The following is a 25,108-nucleotide window of genomic DNA, read 5'->3' on the forward strand; positions in this document are numbered from 1 at the left end:
AAGGATGGGTTTAGGACAAAGACATATAAATAGATATTTGAAGAAATTATAGTCAAGGTTTTTGAAAAGTTTAAATCCTAAGAGCCAAGAAATTTATCCACTTACAAGCACAAGCAGAATCAACACTAAGTGACATCATAATTCAAACTATTGTAAACCAGTGTTAAGGAGAAGATCTTAAAAAGCAATAAGAATTCTATTTAAAATTCTGAAGTTAGGAAATTAAGATGCCAAGTAAGCAAATGAAAAAATGTTTGACATCATTAGCCATTAGGTAAATGCACATTAAAACCATGATGACATAGCACTTCTCACATTGGAGAATGGCTAAAATAAAAGAGTGACAATAGTAAGGGATGACAAGGTCACAGGACAGCTGGCCCCTCCATGGCTTAGCAAATGCAAGGTGGTGGCTCTTGGGAGGGCAGTTCAGAGGTTTCTCATCAACCAAAATCTACACTCAGGCTGTGACCCGGAAATTCCACTGCTGGGCATTTTCTCTAGAAGGATGAAAGCCTGTATATGGCTACTTATAGCAGTCACATTTGCAGTATATCCTTTCTTGAGTAAATGGATAAACAAACTGTGGTATGTCCACATGATGAAATCCTGTTGGTCAGATGAAAGGAACACTAGTTGATTGTGCCCAGCCCCTCAGAAGCATCTCAGCCCCGTTATCCTGACTGAGAGGAGCTCCTCTCCAAGGGCTGCACAGTTATGATTCCATTGATTTTGACAGTCTCATAAAGACAGAACTATCCTGCTGGAAAACGCGTCTGACTGCCAGGGTCCTGGGTATGTAGTGGGAGTCACTACGAAAGGGAGTGCCTGAGGGATTTCTTGGGGCAGGGGGATGAGTCTGAATTCTTACTGAGGTGGCGATTCACAAATGGGTACATTTGATACAACTTATAGAACTTTCCACCCAAAGGAAGTGTTCCCTTGTAGTGCATGATAATTTTAAGTTAAATTATTTTTAAAGCTACCAGAGGAAACTTCTATAACTTATAAAAGTAAAAGTGACTGCCACACTTTTAATCAGAAATTATGTAAACCAGAAAGAGAATGGAACATGTTTCAGATACTGAAAGAAGACTGCCTACCTGGAGTTCTTTATCCAGGGACTATAAAGGCAAAATAATATGCCTTTTTCAGACAACAGAAGCTGACAGCAGAATTCTATTATAAAACCTATTAAAAGAAGTTTTTCAAGTAGAAGCTAAGTGATACCAGATGGAAACTTGGATATACACAAAGGGAAGAGCACAAGAAGTGGTTAATATGATGTGTTTGAAATATTTTCTCATTTTTTAATTGATGCAGAAAAGCCTTTCTTAAAATGTATTACCCATAAACTTGGAAATCAGGACTCAAAGGGAATAAACAGTCTAAAAATCATATTTGGAAAACAGCATAGCTAATATCATATTTAATAGTGGGGGAAAAAGAAACCGTGAAAAGCCCATTAGGACTAGAGAGAAGGCAGGAATTTCACCTCTCATCACTTTAATTCAGCATTTTACTGGCAGTTCTAAGTGTAATGGGACAAGAAATAAAATACATGCTTATTAGAGAAAAAGAGTGAAACTGTCTTTATCTGCAGATGAAATTATCATGTATGTAGAAAATCCTAGGGATGTTTTATACATTGCAGGTTTAGAGTTGCTTGAAAAATTGTTTGGTAAGGTTTTATAAAGTTAAGCATTTCCCTACAGTTTGACCAAGCAGTTCCACCGGTGGCCATTGTTCAGGAGAGATGCCCGTCATCAGACTTCTATGTGAATGCTCTCCACATTAATTACAGTAATCAAAGAGTTGAGAAAACTGGTATATTCCTCCATGAGGGAATGGCTACACACATGCTAGAATGTCTGTGTAACGGAAACCTGCTCAGCACTAAAAGCAGCATCTCAGAAATGCTTTGCTGAACAAAAGAAGCCAGGCTCAAAAGAGTTCATGCTATATGACAGCATTCGTGAAATGCTAGAATGAAGCAGGTGTGTTTTTCAGAGGCAGGGTTGGTGGTGAAGCTCGATTAGCAGCATGCACAGGGCGGTTTGGGGGCTGCAAGGTCCCCCTCCTGATGCAGTGGTGTCTGCGTGCACGGATGTGTCGTGGTTAGAGTATACACTCACAACAGACACATTGTGTCGTTTGTAAACTATACGTTGAGGTGACTTAAAGTAGGAAAAGAACTTAGTTTCGGGATGCAAAGGATGCACATGTACTCTTAATACATATATTAGAGGTTCAGAAAAGTCTTTTCATAATTGAATTATTTTAATTGGTCATTGAATGCTTTGCAATCACCTGCCTTTGCTGGTCTGACTTCTTTAGATCACTGTATGATTTGTACCTGACATTTTAGACTAAATTAAGTTCCCATGTTTTAACCTTTCATAGCACAGTGTACTTTTGCTTCAGTGCATGTATCAAAATTGTAATTAGAAACCATGTTTTAAACTCCACAGGGGCTCCAGGACCTGCCAGAGTGCTGGGGTGGATGACTGGACGGGTAGAGCAAATAAAGGTGTATTCTCTAGTCAAGTAGATTTCTGTAATTGGTGGAACAGAAATATTTAAATTATTTAACTTAAAACAATACAAGGAAACATTATGCAGTGATCTTATTTTATCCTTGTCTAAGGATTTTAAAGATAATGGTGATGATACCTGATTTTTTACATTGCCCACTAGCCAATGCATTTAAGTACAATAGTTCTCATTTTGTTCATAATCTAAGAAGTGAATATTTACCCTGATCTTGCTTTATTTCAAACTACATGCTTGAAACAAAATCCTGTAAAATAGCAGTCCCAGACACACAGAAACTCAGGTGGGTGATATGGTTGCTGGCTTTAAACCTTGCAGGGAAACCAGGTGGCGAGGGAACTGAGGATGCCATGGCCAGAAAAGCACAGTATTTGCTCGTGACTATTTAAAAATGATGGAAGGGCAGTGTGTGCCAGTGAGGATAGAGGGGCGGGGACAGTGAATTTGTCAAGTACACATATTTTAATTGGGCAGTGCAAAGAATTTGCATTAGAGAAAAAAGGTAGATTCTAAGGCTCCTTGGGCGGCTTTGGAACAGGTAGGGACACAGTCAAACCCTGAGAAAGATACAACCTCTGTGCTGGGTGCTGGGTGCTGGGGGCTGTGCTGTGTGCCGTGTGCCGTGTGCTGTGTGTGCTGTGCTGTGGCTGTGTGCTGTGTGCCGTGTGCCATGTGCCGTGTGTGCTGTGTGTACTGTGCTGTGTGCTGTGCCGTGTGCTGTGTGCTGTGCCGTGTGCTGTGTGCTGTGCCGTGTGCCGTGTGCGCTGTGACTGTGTGCCGTGTGCTGTGTGTGCTGAGCTGTGTGTGCTATGTGCGGTGCTGTTGGCTGTGGCTATGTGTCGTGTGTGCTGTGTGCCGTGTGTGCTGTGCTGTGTGTGCTCTGTGTGCCATGTGCGTACTGTATGTGCCATGTGCTGTGCTGTGTGCTGTGCTGTGTGCCATGTGCCGTGTGTGCTTTGTGCTGTGCTGTGTGCCGTGTGCCATGCTGTGCACCGTGTGCTGTGTGCTGTGCTGTGTGTGCCATGTGCTGTGCTGGGTTGTGTGCTGTGCTGTGTTGTGCTGTGCTGTGTGTGCTGTGTGTTGTGTGCCGGGTGCCGTGTGCTGTGCTCTGTGTGCTGTGTGCTGTGCTGTGTGTGTGCTGTATGCTGTGCTGTGTGCTGTGCTGTGTGCCGTGTGCTGTGCTGTGTTGTGCTGTGCTGTGTGTGCTGTGTGCTGTGTGCCGTGTGCTGTGCTGTGTTGTGCTGTGCTGTGTGTGCTGTGTGCTGTGTGCCGTGTGCTGTGCTGTGCTGTGTGCTGTTCTGCATACTGTGTGCCGTGTGTTGTGCTGTGCTGTGCTGTGTGCTGTGTGCTGTGCTGTGTGTGCTGTGTGCACTGTGTGCTGTGTGCTGTGCTGTGTGCTGTGTGCTGTGCTCTGTGTGCCATGTGCCGTGTGTGCTGTGTGCTGTGCTGTGTGCTGTGTGCTGTGCTGTGTGTGCTGTGTGCACTGTGTGCTGTGTGCTGTGCTGTGTGCTGTGTGCTGTGCTCTGTGTGCCATGTGCCGTGTGTGCTGTGTGCTGTGTGTTGTGTGCTGTGTGCTGTGCTGTGCTGTGTGCTGTTCTGCATACTGTGTGCCGTGTGTTGTGCTGTGCTGTGCTGTGTGCCGTGTGCTGTGCTGTGTTGTGCTGTGCTGTGTGTGCTGTGTGCTGTGTGCCGTGTGTGCTGTGTTCTGTGCTGTGGCTATGGGCTGTGTGCTGTGGTTGTGTGCTGTGCTGTGGCTGTATGCTGTGTGCTATGCTGTGTGCAAGAAGGGTCAAGTAGAAGGAGAGTTGGCAATCAGAGAAAACAGATGATATTACTGAACACATCTATTACTAAATGAGGGTCCAGATGTGACCAGGAAAAGTGTAAGGAGAGACAGCTGCAGACAACATCAGCTCATGGAAAGCACACAGAGGTGAGAAGACCACTGGCCTCAGCGTCTGCACCGGCGTCTGTTGCAGCATGGGGAGCTATGTAGTTCAGTGCATGCAGGGCAGGTGGCCATTTCGGGCTTCCACCACCCTCAGCTGAAACCAGTGGCCGCGTTATTGGACCCATCATAAAATGGGAATCCTCAGGCTGTACGAGAAAACCCCTGAAATCTCAGGAGCAATTACAGAAATAATTCTCTTTTGGTGAAATGCTGCCTGTCAGTTTCCTCATTTTCCAAGTATGGAATGAAGTAAGAATCTGTTGCCTAACTCCCTGACCAGGAAATGTCCGTGTGTCCATTTGTTTCTGTCCCTCTGTCATGTGCCTTCTCTTTCATCCCGGTTTAACCCAGTGAGGGCCGAAGAAAGGACTTGGAGAACTATGGCTAGTAAGCACTTTCGATGGCTTAGCGCAGAGGTTGGCAGGCTTTTTCAGTAGAGGAACAGAAACCAAACGATCTGGGTGTTGCGAGCCAAACCGCCTCTGTTCTGGCTGCTTTGTAGGGCACAAGTAGCCACAAATGCAAACAAACACGCATGGGTGGCTGTGTTCCCATGCAACTTTTCTATGAACATTGAAACTTGAAAACCATGTAACTTTCAAGTGTCACAAAATGCCTTTGTTTGTTTGTTTTTTTCTCCCAACCATTCAAAAATTCCTCATTCACAAGCCATATAAAAACAAGAGGCAAGCCAGCGCTAGTAAAACCACTCAGACAAATGAGTGACTTGTTACTCATTAGGGATACGGTAAAATCAGTAAAATGACCAACACTTTTTAATGACATGCCACGACAAGACATACCTGACATCAGAGTGTTGTGCATACTGCAAAGTATTTGTGTCAGTCATATCCACTGAATCATGATGTAAATTGTATTGCTGTGGATTGTAATTTCTTTAAAGTTATGTAACCACGAATCTACTGCTTACCAGGAAAGATTTTAGTATCAAGAAAGGCAAGTTGTACCCCTACCTTGTACTTAATGCAAAAGTTCAAAACAGATCACTAACCTAGTTATAAGAACTAAAACCATAAAAATCTTAAAGGAAAACATAAGATCTCATGACATGAAATTTGGAAGGGACGCTTAGATATGACACAGGAAGCATGAGCAACAGACAAAAAAAATAGATAAATCAAACTTCTGTCAAAATTAAGGCTTTTTTTTTTTTACATCAAAGGACATTATCAAGAAAATGAAAAGACATCTACAGAATGGGAGAAAATATTTGCAAACGATATACCTGACAAGGGTTTATTATCCTGAAGTTATATTTTTAAAACTTCATACAATTCAAACAAAAAGACAAACAACCCAGTTTAAAACTGGGTAAAGGAGTCAACATTGCTCCAAAGACATGCAAATGGCCAATAAGCACCAGAAAAGATGCTCAGTCATTAGGGAAATGCAAACCGAAAGCACAGTGAAAGAACTCTTCACACCCATTAGGGAGGCTCTTATTTAAAAATATAGACAGTAACAAGTATTGGCAAGGATGTGGAGAAGTTGGAACTCTCATGCATTGCTGGTGGGAAGGTAAAGTGTTTCGGCTGCTGTGGAAGCCAGTCTGGCAGTTTTTCAAACAGTTAAACAGAATTATTATAGTGTCCCGCAATGCCACTGCCAGGTATATGTCCCAACATTTGAAAACAGTATTTCAAACAGATACTTGTACACTACTATTCATAGCAGCCTTTTCATAAAGTAGCCAAAAAGTGAAAACAGTCAAGGTGCCCATCAAGAGATGAGTGGACAGATTGTGGTGTGTCCGTGCAGTGGAGTATCATTCAGGAGATGAGTGGACAAACAGATTGTGGTGTGTCCGTGCAGTGGAGTATCATTGAGGAGATGAGTGGACAGACTGTGGTGTGTCCGTGCAGTGGAGTATCATTCAGGAGATGAGTGGACAGACTGTGGTGTGTCCGTGCAGTGGAGTATCATTCAGGAGATGAGTGGACAGACTGTGGTGTGTCCGTGCAGTGGAGTATCATTCAGGAGATGAGTGGACGGACTGTGGTGTGTCCGTGCAGTGGAGTATCATTCAGGAGATGAGTGGACAAACAGACTGTGGTATGTCCGTGCAGTGGAGTATCATTCAGGAGATGAGTGGACAGATTGTGGTGTGTCCGTGCAGTGGAGTATCATTGAGGAGATGAGTGGACAGATTGTGGTGTGTCCGTGCAGTGGAGTATCATTGAGGAGATGAGTGGACAAACAGATTGTGGTGTGTCCGTGCAGTGGAGTATCATTGAGGAGATGAGTGGACAAACAGACTGTGGTGTGTCCGTGCAGTGGAGTATCATTCAGGAGATGAGTGGACAGATTGTGGTGTGTCTGTGCAGTGGAGTATCATTGAGGAGATGAGTGGACAGATTGTGGTGTGTCTGTGCAGTGGAGTATCATTGAGATGAGTGGACAAACAGATTGTGGTGTGTCCGTGCAGTGGAGTATCATTCAGGAGATGAGTGGACAAACAGATTGTGGTGTGTCCGTGCAGTGGAGTATCATTGAGGAGATGAGTGGACAGATTGTGGTGTGTCTGTGCAGTGAAGTATCATTGAGGAGATGAGTGGACAAACAGATTGTGGTGTGTCCGTGCAGTGGAGTATCAGTGAGGAGATGAGTGGACAGACAGATTGTGGTGTGTCCGTGCAGTAGAGTATCATTCAGGAGATGAGTGGACAAACAGATTGTGGTGTGTCCGTGCAGTGGAGTATCATTCCGGAGATGAGTGGACAGACTGTGGTGTGTCCGTGCAGTGGAGTATCGTTCAGGAGATGAGTGGACAGATTGTGGTGTGTCCGTGCAGTGGAGTATCGTTCAGGAGATGAGTGGACAGATTGTGGTGTGTCCGTGCAGTGGAGTATCATTCAGGAGATGAGTGGACAGATTGTGGTGTGTCCGTGCAGTGGAGTATCAGTGAGGAGATGAGTGGACAGATTGTGGTGTGTCTGTGCAGTGGAGTATCATTGAGGAGATGAGTGGACAGACTGTGGTGTGTCCGTGCAGTGGAGTATCATTCAGGAGATGAGTGGACAGACTGTGGTGTGTCCGTGCAGTGGACTATCAGTGAGGAGATGAGTGGACAGACTGTGGTGTGTCCGTGCAGTGGAGTATCATTGAGGAGATGAGTGGACAAACAGATTGTGGTGTGTCCGTGCAGTGGAGTATCATTGAGGAGATGAGTGGACGGACTGTGGTGTGTCCGTGCAGTGGAGTATCATTGAGGGGATGAGTGGACGGATTTTGGTGTGTCCGTGCAGTGGAGTATCATTCAGGAGATGAGTGGACAGATTGTGGTGTGTCCGTGCAGTGGAGTATCAGTGAGGAGATGAGTGGACAGATTGTGGTGTGTCCGTGCAGTGGAGTATCAGTGAGGAGATGAGTGGACAGAGTGTGGTGTGTCCGTGCAGTGGAGTATCATTCAGGAGATGAGTGGACAAACAGATTGTGGTGTGTCTGTGCAGTGGAGTATCATTCAGGAGATGAGTGGACAGACTGTGGTGTGTCCGTGCAGTGGAGTATAATTCAGGAGATGAGTGGACAGACTGTGGTGTGTCCGTGCAGTGGAGTATCAGTGAGGAGATGAGTGGACAAACAGATTGTGGTGTCCGTGCAGTGGAGTACCATTCAGGAGATGAGTGGACAGACTGTGGTGTGTCCGTGCAGTGGAGTATCATTCAGGAGATGAGTGGACAGATTGTGGTGTGTCCGTGCAGTGGAGTATCATTGAGGAGATGAGTGGACAGATTGTGGTGTGTCCGTGCAGTGGAGTATCATTGAGGAGATGAGTGGACGGACTGTGGTGTGTCCGTGCAGTGGAGTATCATTGAGGAGATGAGTGGACGGATTTTGGTGTGTCCGTGCAGTGGAGTATCATTCAGGAGATGAGTGTACAGATTGTGGTGTGTCCGTGCAGTGGAGTATCATTCAGGAGATGAGTGGACAAATTGTGGTGTGTCCGTGCAGTGGAGTATCAGTGAGGAGATGAGTGGACAAACAGATTGTGGTGTGTCCATGCAGTGGAGTATCAGTGAGGAGATGAGTGGACAGACAGATTGTGGTGTGTCCGTGCAGTGGAGTATCATTCAGGAGATGAGTGGACAGACTGTGGTGTGTCCGTGCAGTGGAGTATCATTCAGGAGATGAGTGGACAGACAGATTGTGGTGTGTCCGTGCAGTGGAGTATCATTCAGGAGATGAGTGGACAGATTGTGGTGTGTCCGTGCAGTGCAGTATCATTGAGGAGATGAGTGGACAGACTGGTATGTCCGTGCAGTGGAGTATCATTAAGGAGATGAGTGGACAGATTGTGGTGTGTCCGTGCAGTGGAGTATCATTGAGGAGATGAGTGGACAAACAGATTGTGGTGTGTCCGTGCAGTGGAGTATCATTCAGGAGATGAGTGGACAGACTGTGGTGTGTCCGTGCAGTGGAGTATCATTCAGGAGATGAGTGGACAGATTGTGGTGTGTCCGTGCAGTGGAGTATCATTCAGGAGATGAGTGGACAGATTGTGGTGTGTCCGTGCAGTGGAGTATCATTGAGGAGATGAGTGGACGGACTGTGGTGTGTCCGTGCAGTGGAGTATCATTGAGGAGATGAGTGGACGGATTTTGGTGTGTCCGTGCAGTGGAGTATCATTCAGGAGATGAGTGTACAGATTGTGGTGTGTCCGTGCAGTGGAGTATCATTCAGGAGATGAGTGGACAAATTGTGGTGTGTCCGTGCAGTGGAGTATCAGTGAGGAGATGAGTGGACAAACAGATTGTGGTGTGTCCATGCAGTGGAGTATCAGTGAGGAGATGAGTGGACAGACAGATTGTGGTGTGTCCGTGCAGTGGAGTATCATTGAGGAGATGAGTGGACAGACTGTGGTGTGTCTGTGCAGTGCAGTATCATTGAGGAGATGAGTGGACAGACTGGTGTGTCCGTGCAGTGGAGTATCATTAAGGAGATGAGTGGACAGATTGTGGTGTGTCCGTGCAGTGGAGTATCATTGAGGAGATGAGTGGACAAACAGATTGTGGTGTGTCCGTGCAGTGGAGTATCATTCAGGAGATGAGTGGACAGACTGTGGTGTGTCCGTGCAGTGGAGTATCATTCAGGAGATGAGTGGACAGATTGTGGTGTGTCCGTGCAGTGGAGTATCATTGAGGAGATGAGTGGACAGATTGTGGTGTGTCCGTGCAGTGGAGTATCATTGAGGAGATGAGTGGACGGACTGTGGTGTGTCCGTGCAGTGGAGTATCATTGAGGAGATGAGTGGACGGATTTTGGTGTGTCCGTGCAGTGGAGTATCATTCAGGAGATGAGTGTACAGATTGTGGTGTGTCCGTGCAGTGGAGTATCATTCAGGAGATGAGTGGACAAATTGTGGTGTGTCCGTGCAGTGGAGTATCAGTGAGGAGATGAGTGGACAAACAGATTGTGGTGTGTCCATGCAGTGGAGTATCAGTGAGGAGATGAGTGGACAGACTGTGGTGTGTCTGTGCAGTGCAGTATCATTGAGGAGATGAGTGGACAGACTGGTGTGTCCATGCAGTGGAGTATCATTCAGGAGATGAGTGGACAAACAGATTGTGGTGTGTCCGTGCAGTGCAGTATCATTGAGGAGATGAGTGGACAGACTGGTGTGTCCGTGCAGTGGAGTATCATTCAGGAGATGAGTGGACAAACAGATTGTGGTGTGTCCGTGCAGTGGAGTATCATTGAGGAGATGAGTGGACAAACAGATTGTGGTGTGTCCGTGCAGTGGAGTATCATTGAGGGGATGAGTGGACGGATTGTGGTGTGTCCGTGCAGTGGAGTATCATTGTGGGGATGAGTGGACAGATTGTGGTGTGTCCGTGCAGTGGAGTATCATTGAGGAGATGAGTGGACAAACAGATTGTGGTGTGTCCGTGCAGTGGAGTATCATTGAGGAGATGAGTGGACAAACAGATTGTGGTGTGTCCGTGCAGTGGAGTATCATTGAGGAGATGAGTGGACAGATTGTGGTGTGTCCGTGCAGTGGAGTATCATTGAGGGGATGAGTGGACGGATTGTGGTGTGTCCGTGCAGTGGAGTATCATTGAGGAGATGAGTGGACAGATTGTGGTGTGTCCGTGCAGTGGAGTATCATTGAGGAGATGAGTGGACAGATTGTGGTGTGTCCGTGCAGTGGAGTATCATTCAGGAGATGAGTGGACAGATTGTGGTGTGTCCGTGCAGTGGAGTATCATTCAGGAGATGAGTGGACAGACTGGTGTGTCCGTGCAGTGGAGTATCATTCAGGAGATGAGTGGACAGACTGTGGTGTGTCCGTGCAGTGGAGTATCAGTGAGGAGATGAGTGGACAGATTGTGGTGTGTCCGTGCAGTGGAGTATCATTGAGATGAGTGGACAAACAGATTGTGGTGTGTCCGTGCAGTGGAGTATCATTCAGGAGATGAGTGGACAGATTGTGGTGTGTCCGTGCAGTGGAGTATCATTGAGGAGATGAGTGGACAGATTGTGGTGTGTCCGTGCAGTGGAGTATCATTGAGGAGATGAGTGGACAGATTGTGGTGTGTCCGTGCAGTGGAGTATCATTCAGGAGATGAGTGGACAGATTGTGGTGTGTCCGTGCAGTGGAGTATCATTCAGGAGATGAGTGGACAGACTGGTGTGTCCGTGCAGTGGAGTATCATTCAGGAGATGAGTGGACAGACTGTGGTGTGTCCGTGCAGTGGAGTATCATTCAGGAGATGAGTGGACAGACTGTGGTGTGTCCGTGCAGTGGAGTATCATTCAGGAGATGAGTGGACAGATTGTGGTGTGTCCGTGCAGTGGAGTATCAGTGAGGAGATGAGTGGACAGACTGTGGTGTGTCCGTGCAGTGGAGTATCATTCAGGAGATGAGTGGACAGATTGTGGTGTGTCCGTGCAGTGGAGTATCATTGAGGAGATGAGTGGACAGACTGTGGTGTGTCCGTGCAGTGGAGTATCAGTGAGGAGATGAGTGGACAGACTGTGGTGTGTCCGTGCAGTGGAGTATCATTCAGGAGATGAGTGGACAGATTGTGGTGTGTCCGTGCAGTGGAGTATCATTCAGGAGATGAGTGGACAGACTGGTGTGTCCGTGCAGTGGAGTATCATTCAGGAGATGAGTGGACAGACTGTGGTGTGTCCGTGCAGTGGAGTATCATTCAGGAGATGAGTGGACAGACTGTGGTGTGTCCGTGCAGTGGAGTATCATTCAGGAGATGAGTGGACAGATTGTGGTGTGTCCGTGCAGTGGAGTATCAGTGAGGAGATGAGTGGACAGATTGTGGTGTGTCCGTGCAGTGGAGTATCATTCAGGAGATGAGTGGACAGATTGTGGTGTGTCCGTGCAGTGGAGTATCATTGAGGAGATGAGTGGACAGACTGTGGTGTGTCCGTGCAGTGGAGTATCAGTGAGGAGATGAGTGGACAGACTGTGGTGTGTCCGTGCAGTGGAGTATCAGTGAGGAGATGAGTGGACAGACTGTGGTGTGTCCGTGCAGTGGAGTATCATTCAGGAGATGAGTGGACAGACTGTGGTGTGTCCGTGCAGTGGAGTATCAGTGAGGAGATGAGTGGACAGATTGTGGTGTGTCCGTGCAGTGGAGTATCATTCAGGAGATGAGTGGACAGATTGTGGTGTGTCCGTGCAGTGGAGTATCATTCAGGAGATGAGTGGACAGACTGTGGTGTGTCCGTGCAGTGGAGTATCAGTGAGGAGATGAGTGGACAGATTGTGGTGTGTCCGTGCAGTGGAGTATCATTCAGGAGATGAGTGGACAGATTGTGGTGTGTCCGTGCAGTGGAGTATCAGTGAGGAGATGAGTGGACAGACTGTGGTGTGTCCGTGCAGTGGAGTATCAGTGAGGAGATGAGTGGACAGATTGTGGTGTGTCCGTGCAGTGGAGTATCAGTGAGGAGATGAGTGGACAGATTGTGGTGTGTCCGTGCAGTGGAGTATCATTCAGGAGATGAGTGGACAAACAGATTGTGGTGTGTCCGTGCAGTGGAGTATCATTCAGGAGATGAGTGGACAGATTGTGGTGTGTCCGTGCAGTGGAGTATCATTCAGGAGATGAGTGGACAAACAGATTGTGGTGTGTCCGTGCAGTGGAGTATCATTCAGGAGATGAGTGGACAGATTGTGGTGTGTCCGTGCAGTGGAGTATCATTCCGGAGATGAGTGGACAGATTGTGATGTGTCCGTGCAGTGGAGTATCATTTAGGAGATGAGTGGACAGACAGATTGTGGTGTGTCCGTGCAGTAGAGTATCATTGAGGAGATGAGTGGACAGATTGTGGTGTGTCCGTGCAGTGGAGTATCATTCAGGAGATGAGTGGACAGATTGTGGTGTGTCCGTGCAGTGGAGTATCATTCAGGAGATGAGTGGACAGACAGATTGTGGTGTGTCCGTGCAGTGGAGTATCATTGAGGAGATGAGTGGACAGATTGTGGTGTGTCCGTGCAGTGGAGTATCATTGAGGAGATGAATGGACAGATTGTGGTGTGTCCATGCAGTGGAGTATCATTCAGGCGATGAGTGGACAGATTGTGGTGTGTCCGTGCAGTGGAGTATCATTCAGGAGATGAGTGGACAAACAGATTGTGGTGTGTCCGTGCAGTAGAGTATCATTCAGCCATAAAAAGAAGGAGTGTGGATTCAAACACGACGGAATCTTGGACACATCATGCTGAGTGAAATAAACCATACCAAAGGGACAAAGTTCATTTGGTGCACTTATCTGAAATCTCAAGAGTGGGCAAACTCCTAGAGGCAGAAGACAGAATTGGATGTCCAGGGACTGGGAGAGGAGGGCTCAGAGGTCATCGCTGCAGAGTTGCTGTTTGGGATGTTGAAGAATTTTGGAAACAGCAGTGACGCTTGCACAACACTGAGCATATATTTAAGCACACTGAATATTATACTTAAAAATGGCTAAAATGGAAAATTTATGTTATATGTTTTATATGATAAAGGAAAAGAGGAGGTGCCTTAACTCAAGTTTACATAGCTGTTTGATTGTAACGACTGCACTAAAACCGGACTATCTAATTTTCACTCCAGAGCTGCTTTAACTTCATTAAAAGCTCGATCCAGGTTTAAAAAAAAAAAAACGAGCTGTAATGCTAATAAAAACACCTAGTTCTGAGAGCGCAGGATGAACCCCGACAATTGAATTATTCGGAGAGAAATGTAAGACCTGTCCGGTTTATTCCCGGCCTTGGGGTCATTAGCGTCCTCCTCACTGAACGCTCAGCCCAGCCCAGCTGCCAGGACGGCACGGGCACCCCCTTGCTTGGCCCGTGGGGGGCTGTGGCCTCTGGTCCCCGGTTCCTGAACCCGGGGTGAGGCCTGGCCAGCAACCTTGGCTGCCGCCTGCGGGTCCCCGTCAGGCGGGCACGCTGCCCCAGCCCAGATCTAACTCCTGCCCCAGAAGGCGAGAAAACCCAGCAGAGCGGTGGCCGCTCCCGGGCCAGAGGGGTGGCCAGGGGACCCTTAAAGGCCAATTCGAACACCTAAGAGTACTTTCTGAGGTTTAAACAGCTTGGGATTTGATCTGTTGGGGAGTTTGTGTGTATGTGTGCATGTGTGTGTGTATGTGTGTACGTGTGTGTACACTCATGTATATATATGTGAATGCAAGCCATGTACATGCAATAGGAAGCCAATTCAGAAAGTACTTTGGGAAAAAGCCTGTATACTGGGTGTCCATGGAAGGCACCGCACACTTAGATTCCCTGACCTCGAGGAGTTAAGTAGTTGCTCCGTTCAGTAGTTTTCTATCTTTTCACAATTCGGGGGCTATAAAGTAGGAGAAACTTACAATGTAAAGAACTGTGAGGTGGAGAGTGCTGCACTATGAAGCGTGTATTATGTTTTGGGGGTTTTAGGATGATTTCATAGTTTTATCCCAATCTTTGTAAACGTAAATCGTTGTCTTCAGATGTTTGGATTCTGTGTTTTCCACGCCATGAAAACCCCCTCCCAGCCTCCCTGGTACGAGGCCAGCTCTGTCCATCTGAGCTGACCCTTCTGCACACACTGTGCTCACTCAAGCCTTGGAGTGCTCCTCGGTCAGCTCTTCTAGGCGTCACAGCAGGTCAGATATTTCCATTGGGTTTTCCTAACCCCACCACTGGGTGTCATCTCAGTGGCGCGGTTCCTATATCACCCTCCTGCAGCTCCAGGAGACCCCTGCCTGCACCACATCCCCGCCTCCCCGCCTGTGTGTGCCCCTGGGGAGCAGAAAGTCACGGGCTTAGGACTGAATCCCTGAAAGGCTGTCGTTCTTGGAAATGGCGGTGTCTTCCCTTTGTGACGGACATTTCCCATGACCATGTAAATCACACCTTTGCTAGATTTCGCAGTTCGTACTCCATCAGAAGATGCTATTTATAACCTGTGTTTGATTGCAAGAGGGGTTAGCAGGTGTAAAATAACCCGTTTACTTCTAGTTTGTAAGTAGGCTTAGTAGGTCTAATACTTTAAGCTAGAAGTGTGTTTTGTAAACTGCAAGGCAACTCACACACTGCTTTACTGGACCATGGTTGGGCATGAGCACAGATTTGGACTGCTGGGTCTCAGTGCGGATTGCAGAGAGAAGTGGGTTAGAAACCGGACTTCCTGGGTAGGCACAGTAATCCTGTTAGTTCAGTGATCTGCACTTCTTTGTTTATATAATCTATGACATACAATCCCAGTAAATTATTCTAGGGTAGAATCATACTTCTGTGGCTTTTGAGTTTCTCTTCACTTTTATAAAATTGAACAGGTTCTAGAACCTGTTTTATTTCTAAGAATGAGTAAAACTGGGCTGGTTACTCTCCTCTATTTATATTTTCCTTTAAGTGGAGGATTCAGTTATGAAAATACAGCTTGGGTCAAACGTGAGAATGCTTTGCTTTGAGTATGGATGCAGAGCTTTGTGAGGGTCTGCTGTGTTTCCTCAGAGGCCTTCAGCAGTCTGGTCCTGGAAGTGTGAGACAAAGTTAGCACACTCTTGGGAGTAAGTGTCGCTCACTTGAGTGACTACTGTTGAGCCAACCTTAACCGAAGACCAGTTTTCTTTTTCTTGCATGTGTTTCAATCTCAGTAATTATCAAACTCTTAGGTATGTTTCTTAGTATTGTCTTTTTTTATCTTTGGCTTCATGAATGCATATTATTATGAAAAAAACAAATATAGGATATTTCCATTTTATATTGTATATTTATTTTCAAAGTATTTGAAAGAAAAAACCCAGTATTTTTCTTAATATTAAAGTAAAGAACCTAAAGATAGACATTACTACAAAACCAACATGAAATTTAAATTTGACAATTAAAATAAACAGAAGTCAGAATTTGGGAAGTTCAGAGCAATAAGTATTGTAATCTTATACATTCGATGTTTGAATTTTTTTTTTTTTTCCCTCATGGGCAGGCACTGGGAATTGAACCCGGGTCTCTGGCATGGCAGGCTGGAACTCTGCCTGCTGAGCCACCATGGCCCACCCTCCATTGTATTTATACGTTGTTTTATTTTTTAAATGAAGGCATTATTACAGCCATAATTTGAGTCAACTGTAATTATTCATATAATTTAATTGTATTACTCTTTAAATTGATGTATTCTCACTTCTTTTGGTTATGTTTACAACATATGTATTCCTTTTAATAATCGTTTAAGACCAGAGACTTTCTTGGGTGATGCCAAAACATGAACCAGACATAAGTGATTACTTTGAAAATTTAACTGAGGCTGTTTTGAATTTGAAGGAACACAGGGAGAAGAAAAGGAATTGGGTACAGGGGAGTGAATAACGATTGGCTCCATAATTAAATTTAGCCGAATGAGATTTGCAGGATCCAAATGATTTTTGAATAGTAACAGTTTTCCTTATTTTGTCCTTATTCATTGCTATTGTGATGCAATCAGAAGGTCTCAGAAAGGGCAAGACACTGAGGTCAAACACCTTTTGTGGCGGTAATGAAACTTCTACTATGGATAAAATTTTGGTCTAATGGAGGCCTTAAAAGCAATTGCGTTGTGTTATTTGGAGGCCTGGAGCCTTGCTATACAATGCTCTCGGACCCCATCACGAACATGGATTTATATGCCTTCTCTGTGGAACGGGGTTGCTAGCCTCGAGATCAAAGACTGAGCTACAGTCCTGATTCAGTGCAAGGCACACAGCAATGGCTTAATTATAGCTCCTTAAATAAATGGTGTAATTAGAAATGTCTCAAGATTCGGCCAACCCAAAATTTAATTAATACACAGTAATTTCGAAATTGTTATCTATTTGTTAGTATGTGTAAGTGAAAAAGGATATTTTCCGTGGAAGTATGCACACACAAGTAAATGTCACATGGAAACGAGCAAAGAGCAACATTGGCTATCAGGAAATTGCCAGTATATTTCTATTGATAAGACATTTTTGATGGACTGGCGTAAACATATGTTTTCAAAATACTAGACACAAATTAACACATTTGGGGCACTGTTTCACATCTGATAGTAGTACATTGTATCATTAGAACGTTCTGCTCAGCTCAGCTTTTATTAACTAGATTACCAGTAAATATCTATGTAGGAAATGTCACTCTGTATGGATTTTATATTTTTTATTGTAATCTATCTTTTTTTAGAAAAAATATGTATCAAGGTGTCTGATGAACTTCAGCTGTGCCATTATGCAAAAAATTCTTAACAGAAGCTAAACTGAAACAAAAAAATTATTCAGTCTCTCAGCACCCTGGACTGTATCAACACAATGACAAAAAAAAATGCAAAACCTTTTTGAGAGAGATTATTTCAATAAATAAGTCAAAATGTTGATTTGGGTGTTGTGTAACTATAGTTACAGTTAACTTTGTTTGTAAGCAATCCAAACAGTCTCAATTTAGATTTTAAATTTAGGACTTAGTCAACCAGTCCTCTGTGGAAATAGATTTTTAGTTCAGAACATAGGACTTTCCATGGGGAAAAGTGTGATATCTAATTACTTTGGAATTGCAATTAAAAGTTAATAACAGTAAGTTTTTTATGAAATATGTTATAACTCATTTCTGACTTTTTAAAAGCTAAATTCTCTTTAATTTTAATAAATGTTTATACTCCTTTTTTCAATACTTTAGAACCCAGTGTACTTTGGAATTCAGATATTTGGGAATTCAAGGACGTTACTATTTTGCATCTATGTATATTATTCATAACACCTCCAGGGATGACTGGTGTGGGATTCGTGAGTCAGACTCGCCGCCACGCCTGCCTTGGTGCGTGTGGACATGCACACCGAGTGGGGTAAAGGCCATGGAAAACATCACATTATTCAGATGAGGTTTTGCTGATAACTGAGTATACTGCACTCTTAAGAAAACTTCCAGTTTTCAGAGCTTCTTGGATTTTGATATTATAGATAGAGGGTCATAAACCTACATCTTAATTAATTTCACCTACAAGTTTGAAAAATCAGTAGATACAGGTAGGTATACATCTGCATCACCTTCTACCTCCTTTGTGCATGCTTGCACATGCGCACTCACACACACCCACACACTCCTTGTAATGTGTGAGTAGTTCCACGGGGAACTGCCACACCTGTCTGCTTACACACAGCTGCTTCCTCAGCTCCGGGCAGCTGGGAGTGGGGGGCAGCTCGAAGATGTATAATCTTTGGCTCTTTGCAGAAAATGTCTGCTGACCCCTGATAAATGTAGTATATAATCTGAGTCTCCCATTTGGTTCCTATTCAGAAGACAGTAAAATTGCAGTAAGTTTCCAATGATTTAGATTTTATTGGACAGTCAAGCAATCAATGAACTCTCCCTCTTTCTACAGTATTTTAAGCATTTTTAAAATTCAAAATGTTAATCTAAATGAAAAAATAATCTAAATAATTTTTAATTACATTTAAAAATGCGAGAGGAAAAGGATAAGTTGAGAACTAACCTCTTACGTACAAAGAAACCAGAAACGAATGGTTTGGAAAAATCTTAATCTCGCGCTCGTGCTCAGAGCCCAGGACCTGAAGCAGCTCTGCAGGGGTCTCCCTGAGCTTCTGGACAGTGCCCGCAGGGGATGGGCTCCGGGTCTTCTCTCTGCCTTGGTGACTTCGCCTCCTCTCGCTCCTCCACCTGAGTCGTGCAGCACCATCTGGCTCCAGCGCTGCTCCTTGAACAGCCTCCTCCGCAGGGCCCTCGGAGCCGCCCCACGGCCCTGCGCCCTCGGAGCCGCCCCACGGCCCTGCACCCTCGGAGCCGCCCTGCTCTGCACAACTACTTGCCGGCAGCGTCTGCTGACTTATCACATGGCTTCGTGTCCAGCGCTGGCTTCTAAAAGCTCAGTAAAAGCTTTGAATGAATTCCACTTTCGTTCTAAAAAATGGTCGTATTTTCCCTCAAAAGCACCCTTATTTTTTCGTCTTTCAACTATAGCTGGTCCTCAGTGAGTGATGGTTTTAGATGCCTCCTGCCGTGACCCCGAGACGCCGCCCTCTGCGCCCCGTGACAGGCGAGGCCCGCGCCCAGGCTCCTTCGGAGGCCCCGGGTGCCCCGCGCGGGGACCAGCCTGCCAGGGTGGCGGTGTCCACACAATTACCGTGCACCGTTCGCCCGCACAGACGGAGCGAAAGTTCACCGCCGTCTCCGCCGCGCCTCCCTGTGCCCTCGGGTCCAGGCGACCTCCCCGCCTCGCTCGGCAGAGGCTGCTCGTCGTCTGTGCCGCGCGCCGCCGTATGCGCTCCCGGGACGTGGCTGGGGCTCAGCGGGAGGAGCGGCCCCAGGCCTCCCCAAGAAGCGCGGGAAGCTGCGGTTTGCGGTGCTGCTCTGGCCACTTCCGAGCCCCTCACCCGGTGAACCTTCCCCGGTCCTCGCGTCGGGGTCCAGGGAGCGTGTCCGCGGACTCTGGCGTCTCTGAGCGCGGCCCTCCCTCACGCGGAGGCCTCCTTCCCCGCAGGATCCCGCACATTTCATGTCCGCATGCAAGCAGCCGTGCGTGCGGGCCAGCTGGGGGGCTGCCGGCCGGGCCACAGCTCTGGACGGGGCGTCTCTCTTGCCCTGGGCGCTGGACGCAGCGTCTTCCATGCTGAGGGCTCCGCCCCGGGCCACACTCGCAGGTGGGGCTCTTGGGGGGACGCAGACCTCACCGTTTGGGGACTACTGCTCTGCTGACACGGGAGGGATTCCTGGAACCGCCGTGTGGTAACGGCTGCCTGGCATCCTTTCCCCATTTTGTAGCTTGCTTTAAATCTTCATCTGGATTTTCAAAACCATTTGTGATGTCATTTCTTTCAGTCTTTGACGTTCCCCGGGGTCCCCCAGCCCAGTTTTCAGACGTGCCCTCTGCACTGTGTCGCTTCCCCAAGCCATGGGCACATTGCAGCCCTTCCTGTGTCTCCTGTCCCCGAACCCTGTCCCCGGGGCTGGCCCCTCTGGGGCTGGTGGCTGCGCAGCTCCCCGTGTATACGGGCTTTCAAGGACAATGACTTGAATGGGATCCTGCTTCTGCCACTTGTGGGGAAAGCCTCGGGGTAGACACCCCATCCTTCATTCTCACCTGTCAGTAATGACTTCAAAGGACTGCTAAGAGGATCCCCGAAGCCCCCATAGAAAAGTGCTTCCTAAATGATGAAATCCTCTGTGCACGTTCTGATTTTCGAGTTGGATTAAAATGCGGAAGCCCGGGAAGGTGTAGAACACTGAGCAGTCGCCTCTGTCTAGCGGCGCTGTGCCCATCGAGAGGAGAGATGAAAACTGAGCTGGATTTGATTGTCAATTCCAGCTACATACAAAAAGGAAGAACTCAATGTGTTTCAAACATGGGCTTGTAAACTATTTGCCTTATGCACATACAGCTTGAGTTATTTATAGCATCATCAGGTAAATTTATTTGTTGAGTTTATGATTGAAGTTATACAGTATCATATTTTACTCACATCTTACATTTTTAAATATAAATTGCCATGTCAAACATTAGAATTTGCCTACATGTTTTAGTAATACTTTTTTTTTAACTCAGAATGATCCCAACCAAAGTGATTAGGTCACTTTGAAGGTGGCTGGGTCTTCCAGAATGGCCCAGTTTGTGTTGGCATTGTCAAGGTCATTTTGTTTTTTGAAAAGATTCATCTGTTCATTCTTTTCCAAACTGATTAGACAAAGCACATGAGTAAAGGTGTGAGGTGCTGTGAAGTTGAGACCACTCAGTACTGTTGGTAAATTGCAGCCTTGCTACCCTGTAAATTTGTCTGTCCTTTTGAGTACTTTCAATGAAGCATCTTGTTGATTTTCTCCTGATGCTCAAATGACAGATACTATAGTTACAAACATTCTTACTACATAGGGGCTTTTTAGAAGGTCACTTAAAAACAGTCTGTGAGACAGGGAGCCCAGAATAAGAATGAGGGCCTTAATCCTGTGTAGTTTAAAGTAATACCTGGATACATCCTAGAGTATATTAAGCAGATAATCAAAAAGTATTGGCAAAGTCCCTTGAAGAAGGAAAAAAATACATGGAACTTTACCATCAGGGAACCCCCTGATCCTGTGTCAAACATTAGGGACTCCCAAGTCAAAAGGCTATTGATCCTGAGGCTTGTTCTTATGACGCTTATGTATGGAGTGGAGAAGCTCAGCCTACCTGTAGGCATGCCTAAGAGTTACTTCTGGGGGACCTCTGTGGTTGCTCAGATGTGGCCTCACTCTCTCCAAGCCCAGCTCTGCAAGTGAAATCATTGCCCTCCCCCCTACGTGGGACATGACATCCAGGGGGGAAAGTCTCCCTGGTGATGTGGGAGAGGACTCCCAGGGATGAGTCCAGACCTGGAACGTGGGATCAAGAATACCATCCTGACCAAAAGGGGGAAAAGAAGTGTAACTAATAAAGTATCAGTGGCAGAGAGACTTCAAATAGTCGAGAGGCGACTCTGGAGGTCACTCTTATGCAAGCTTCAGTTAGACATTGCTACCTGTCATAACTTGCCAAACTCCAACCAAAACCATTCCCTATCCTAAAGAACGCCTAGGGCAATATATAAAATTCTACAAATGTTCATGCACCAGGGTAACTTTCTAATAAAACCTACCACCTCCAGATAGGTCCCTGGACCAGATAAGTCCTGAAACCTAGAGGGCCCAGCCTCTCCAGAACATCAGATAGCTCCATCTTCCTATCCCATATTACTGACAGCCCCTTCCAACATGGAAAAGTTAGAATAGCCGTAGCCCAAATACCCCTAAAGAGTTGGATAGAAAGATCAAAGGTGGTGGTTGAGTTATACAAAGAAAGAAGTTGGGTTTAACAAACGAATATGATTGCTGAATCATTAAATTGATCATTTCTTTTAGTCTCCAGTATCTTAGAACAGCTAGAAGTAAAAACCTAAACTTGTGGAATTGTAACCCATACCAAACTGAAATCTGTTCTACAACTAATTGTTGTGCTGTGCTTTGAAATCTAGTGCTTTTTTTTTGTATATATGTTATTTTTCACAAAAAAAAGTCAATTGTATTGATAAAGAAAATATTTATTCCTTCTAGCCTCCTATATTCTGGAGCAGCTAGAAGGAAAAATCTGAAATGATGGTATCATAGCCCATGACAAACTCTGGAATGTGTCCTGTAACTACTTGTTGAAGAGTGCTTTGAAAACTATTGCTTTTTTCTTTCTTTGTTTTGTGTATATGTGTTAAATTATGCAATTTAAAAAGTTAAAAAAAAAAGTCTGTGAGAAATAAGACCTAAGTATAATTATATGATTTTCCTAATTTTTACTTCAAGTAATTATGTCTTCACCCCAATAATACACAGAATTTTTAGTGACTCATTCTTAATATCAAAGTCTAATCTTCTGAAATTAACATTTGGACTCCATTTATTCATTATGATCATTTTGCTGTACATAATCCTTTGGCTTACACTGTTTTTCTTGGTCAGAATTCAAATAGTTGAATAGCCAACAGGTGATAAATGTCGCCTTAATCTTTTTGACTCTGCAGCTCCTAAGCATGAGAATCGCTGATCAATTACAGCAATTGTCTCCTAAATGAGCTTTTCACATCTGCCTCTTTCTTCATTAGTTAACTGTCTGCCCACAGACCTGATAAGATGGAAACTAGAGGCCTTTACAGCCTCTTCTGTCAGCGGGTACAATAGGATGGGGCTGTCAGCAACGTGGCAAGGAGGGTGTTTATCCACTGCCTACCATGGATATGCTGCTAGTGTCTGAAGGCACTGGAGACTGTTTATTGAAATCACCTTAAGAAAAAAACAAAAACAAACAAACCAAAAAAGTATTTGGGTACACTGAAACTTTCCATTTAGCAATGACTAATGTACAATCATGGCATTTCTTACTACATGATACGTTCCCTGATTGCATTTGTCCACAAATAAAAAGAAAAAAAAAAGCCCACCGTGAAGTCATTTAAATTTATAGAACAGCAGAAAACTTTAAAAATATTTTTTAAATGTGCAGACATCCTGGTAATGCACTCCTGCCCAGAGATCATGTTCCTGGTCCTTGGTTCCCCTCGTCTCCGTGTTGGCACTTTAAAATCCACCAGTTATAATCTCCTTTCTTACTCTGTGACTGTCACACAGCAGTTGCCTGCGTAGATGGGAAAAGGCTCAATGGACATTGTTTAAAGTGCTCGCTGGGAAGGCTGCGTTTGCAGCGCCGGGCAGGCGGGACTGGGTTGTGGCGCAGGTGCCCTGGCAGCCTTGTTGGGACCAGCTGCCAGGCCGCTTGCCACCCGGTGTGCAGACGAGGCCTCACAGGTATTATTAACTGCGTGTCAGTTTCATTTTTCATTGGTTTTAAAAGTCGTTTAACATTTGCCTGGAAGACATTTTAGGCAGCTCTGTACCAATTCCTGTTCCTCGTGCCAGGAGATGGCCGCACACCGAGCACCACCTAAATTAGTGCTCACTCCCCCTCGGTTTTAGCACCCACCCCTGCCCTGTTAAAATTTAAGATATGCCTTGACCAAATGAATAAATCCAAGCATAAAGTCAATTTTTTAGTATTTTTCAAATCTTAACTATGAATATTTTTAATTAATGCTATAAAATTGTATGCTAGTGAATCTTTCTGTTTATTTTATTTTAGTTCTATTTTACAGAAGGCTTTTGTAAGTTAAAAGTATATGAATGAATTGACTTGGACTGATCATTTCTGCTGGTGTAATACCGTTTTAATATTGGTTTTTGTAGGCCTTGTTTGCATGAAGTCCAGCACGTCTGTGGTAGAGCTTGTCATGCTGCTTTGTTCTCAGGTATGATATCTCCTTCTCTTATCACTAATAATAGGATATGTGCATGCATGTATACAAGGGTGTTTATAAATTTTAAAAATGTCTACCTTTTATCTGGTAGATGAAGAAAATAACATGTGTTGAGCTGTCCTCACGTCCGTGACTTGTGGCCTATGGCCTCCCCTCCTGCTGCCTTCTCTGCACTCTCTCCTCTCGCTGTCACACCCCCTCCCATGTGCCCCCCAGCCCCCTCACCACCTGTGAATATGCCCTGCCAGGGAGCTCTGGATGCCCTGCTTTTCATCACACCTTTTAAAAAGGGCACAGGTGAATTTACCGCTTTGAAGTGTACTGCCAGTTGCCTGGCTTCTCCTCTGAAGGATTAAAGGTGGAAGTTGAGCTTCACCCACGCCCCGGCCACAGCGTGTGCAGCTCTGGGGGGGTCTGCAGCGGGCGCCTCACCGCGTCTCCTTTTGTTAGGTGTGATTTGTGTCTGTCAGTCCAAATGCTGAAATTCTACTTATGCTATTTATCTTTAATTACTGGCTTTATAAATACCATTGTAATTATTGGGTGCTGTTGTTCTTTCTTAGCAGTATAAGAAAGTAAACACCATACACAGTTTTTGTGTTTTTTCTGATGACTGAGCCCGGGAGCCTGGCGTGTCCACCACGTCTCCCAGTGACGTGGCCCGGCGTGAGGATTCAAAATTGTAATACCAGAATGGAAAAGAGATGTAATAAGCTATTAAATGTGTCCCTAATTTCCTCAACAGAAAGAAAAATTCATCTAAACTGTTTCTAGTTCCCGACTTGAAGTCTGCCCAAAGCCACAGCTACCTCCCAGACAAACGGTGCAGGACCCCCGTGAGCTCTCGCAGCCCCGGCCGCAGCAGCCAGGCCGGCCTTACCTGCAGGTCTCGATCTCCCGTCCTTTCCTGGGCTGCAGTCCTGGGCCGCCCTAGCCGGGGAGGCCCCTTCTGAGAGCGAGGCCGCTGTCCTGGGGAGGCCGCTGTGCTGGGGAGGCCACTGTCCTGGGGAGGCCACTCAGAGCTGCCGCCGGCTTGGCCCGGGCGCTGCCACCCCGCAGAGGGACAGGAGGGGCCTGGCCGCGTCAGCATCCCGGGGCCGGCGCCCGCGCTTCCCGCCGCCCTGGGCCCTGGAGATGAAACGTGGCCTCAGATATCGATTGAGAGGAAGAGCAGGAAATTGAAGCTGGCTGTGCAGGGCACTTAACTTCAGCACCCAATGCAGCAGGATCATAAACACGCCTCTCAGTTTGATTTTTAAGCTGAAATTTTTAAATAATTCAGAGTGTGTTTAAATATTTCAAGTAGTTAATTGATTAAATGCACCTTAT

At 45.8% G+C, this 25,108-nt stretch overlaps 1 protein-coding gene across 8 annotated transcripts in view; it reads left to right on the top strand.

The window, feature by feature from the left end:
- NBEA (neurobeachin) overlaps positions 1 to 25,108 on the top strand; it is a 752,331-nt gene that overhangs the window by 366,558 nt on the left and 360,665 nt on the right. For 7 of the 8 annotated variants that reach the window (XM_077159019.1, XM_077159015.1, XM_077159017.1 and 4 more), the window contains exon 34: positions 23,709 to 23,770. In XM_077159019.1, the coding sequence (XP_077015134.1) occupies positions 23,709 to 23,770 (62 nt within the window). Of the gene's footprint in view, positions 1 to 19,755; positions 20,376 to 23,708; positions 23,771 to 25,108 lie in introns of those variants that run through there. The other variant, XM_077159023.1, reaches the window with a different exon arrangement.

Source organism: Tamandua tetradactyla, chromosome 4, assembly GCF_023851605.1.
Source record: "Tamandua tetradactyla isolate mTamTet1 chromosome 4, mTamTet1.pri, whole genome shotgun sequence".
Taxonomy (NCBI): Eukaryota; Metazoa; Chordata; class Mammalia; order Pilosa; family Myrmecophagidae; genus Tamandua; species Tamandua tetradactyla.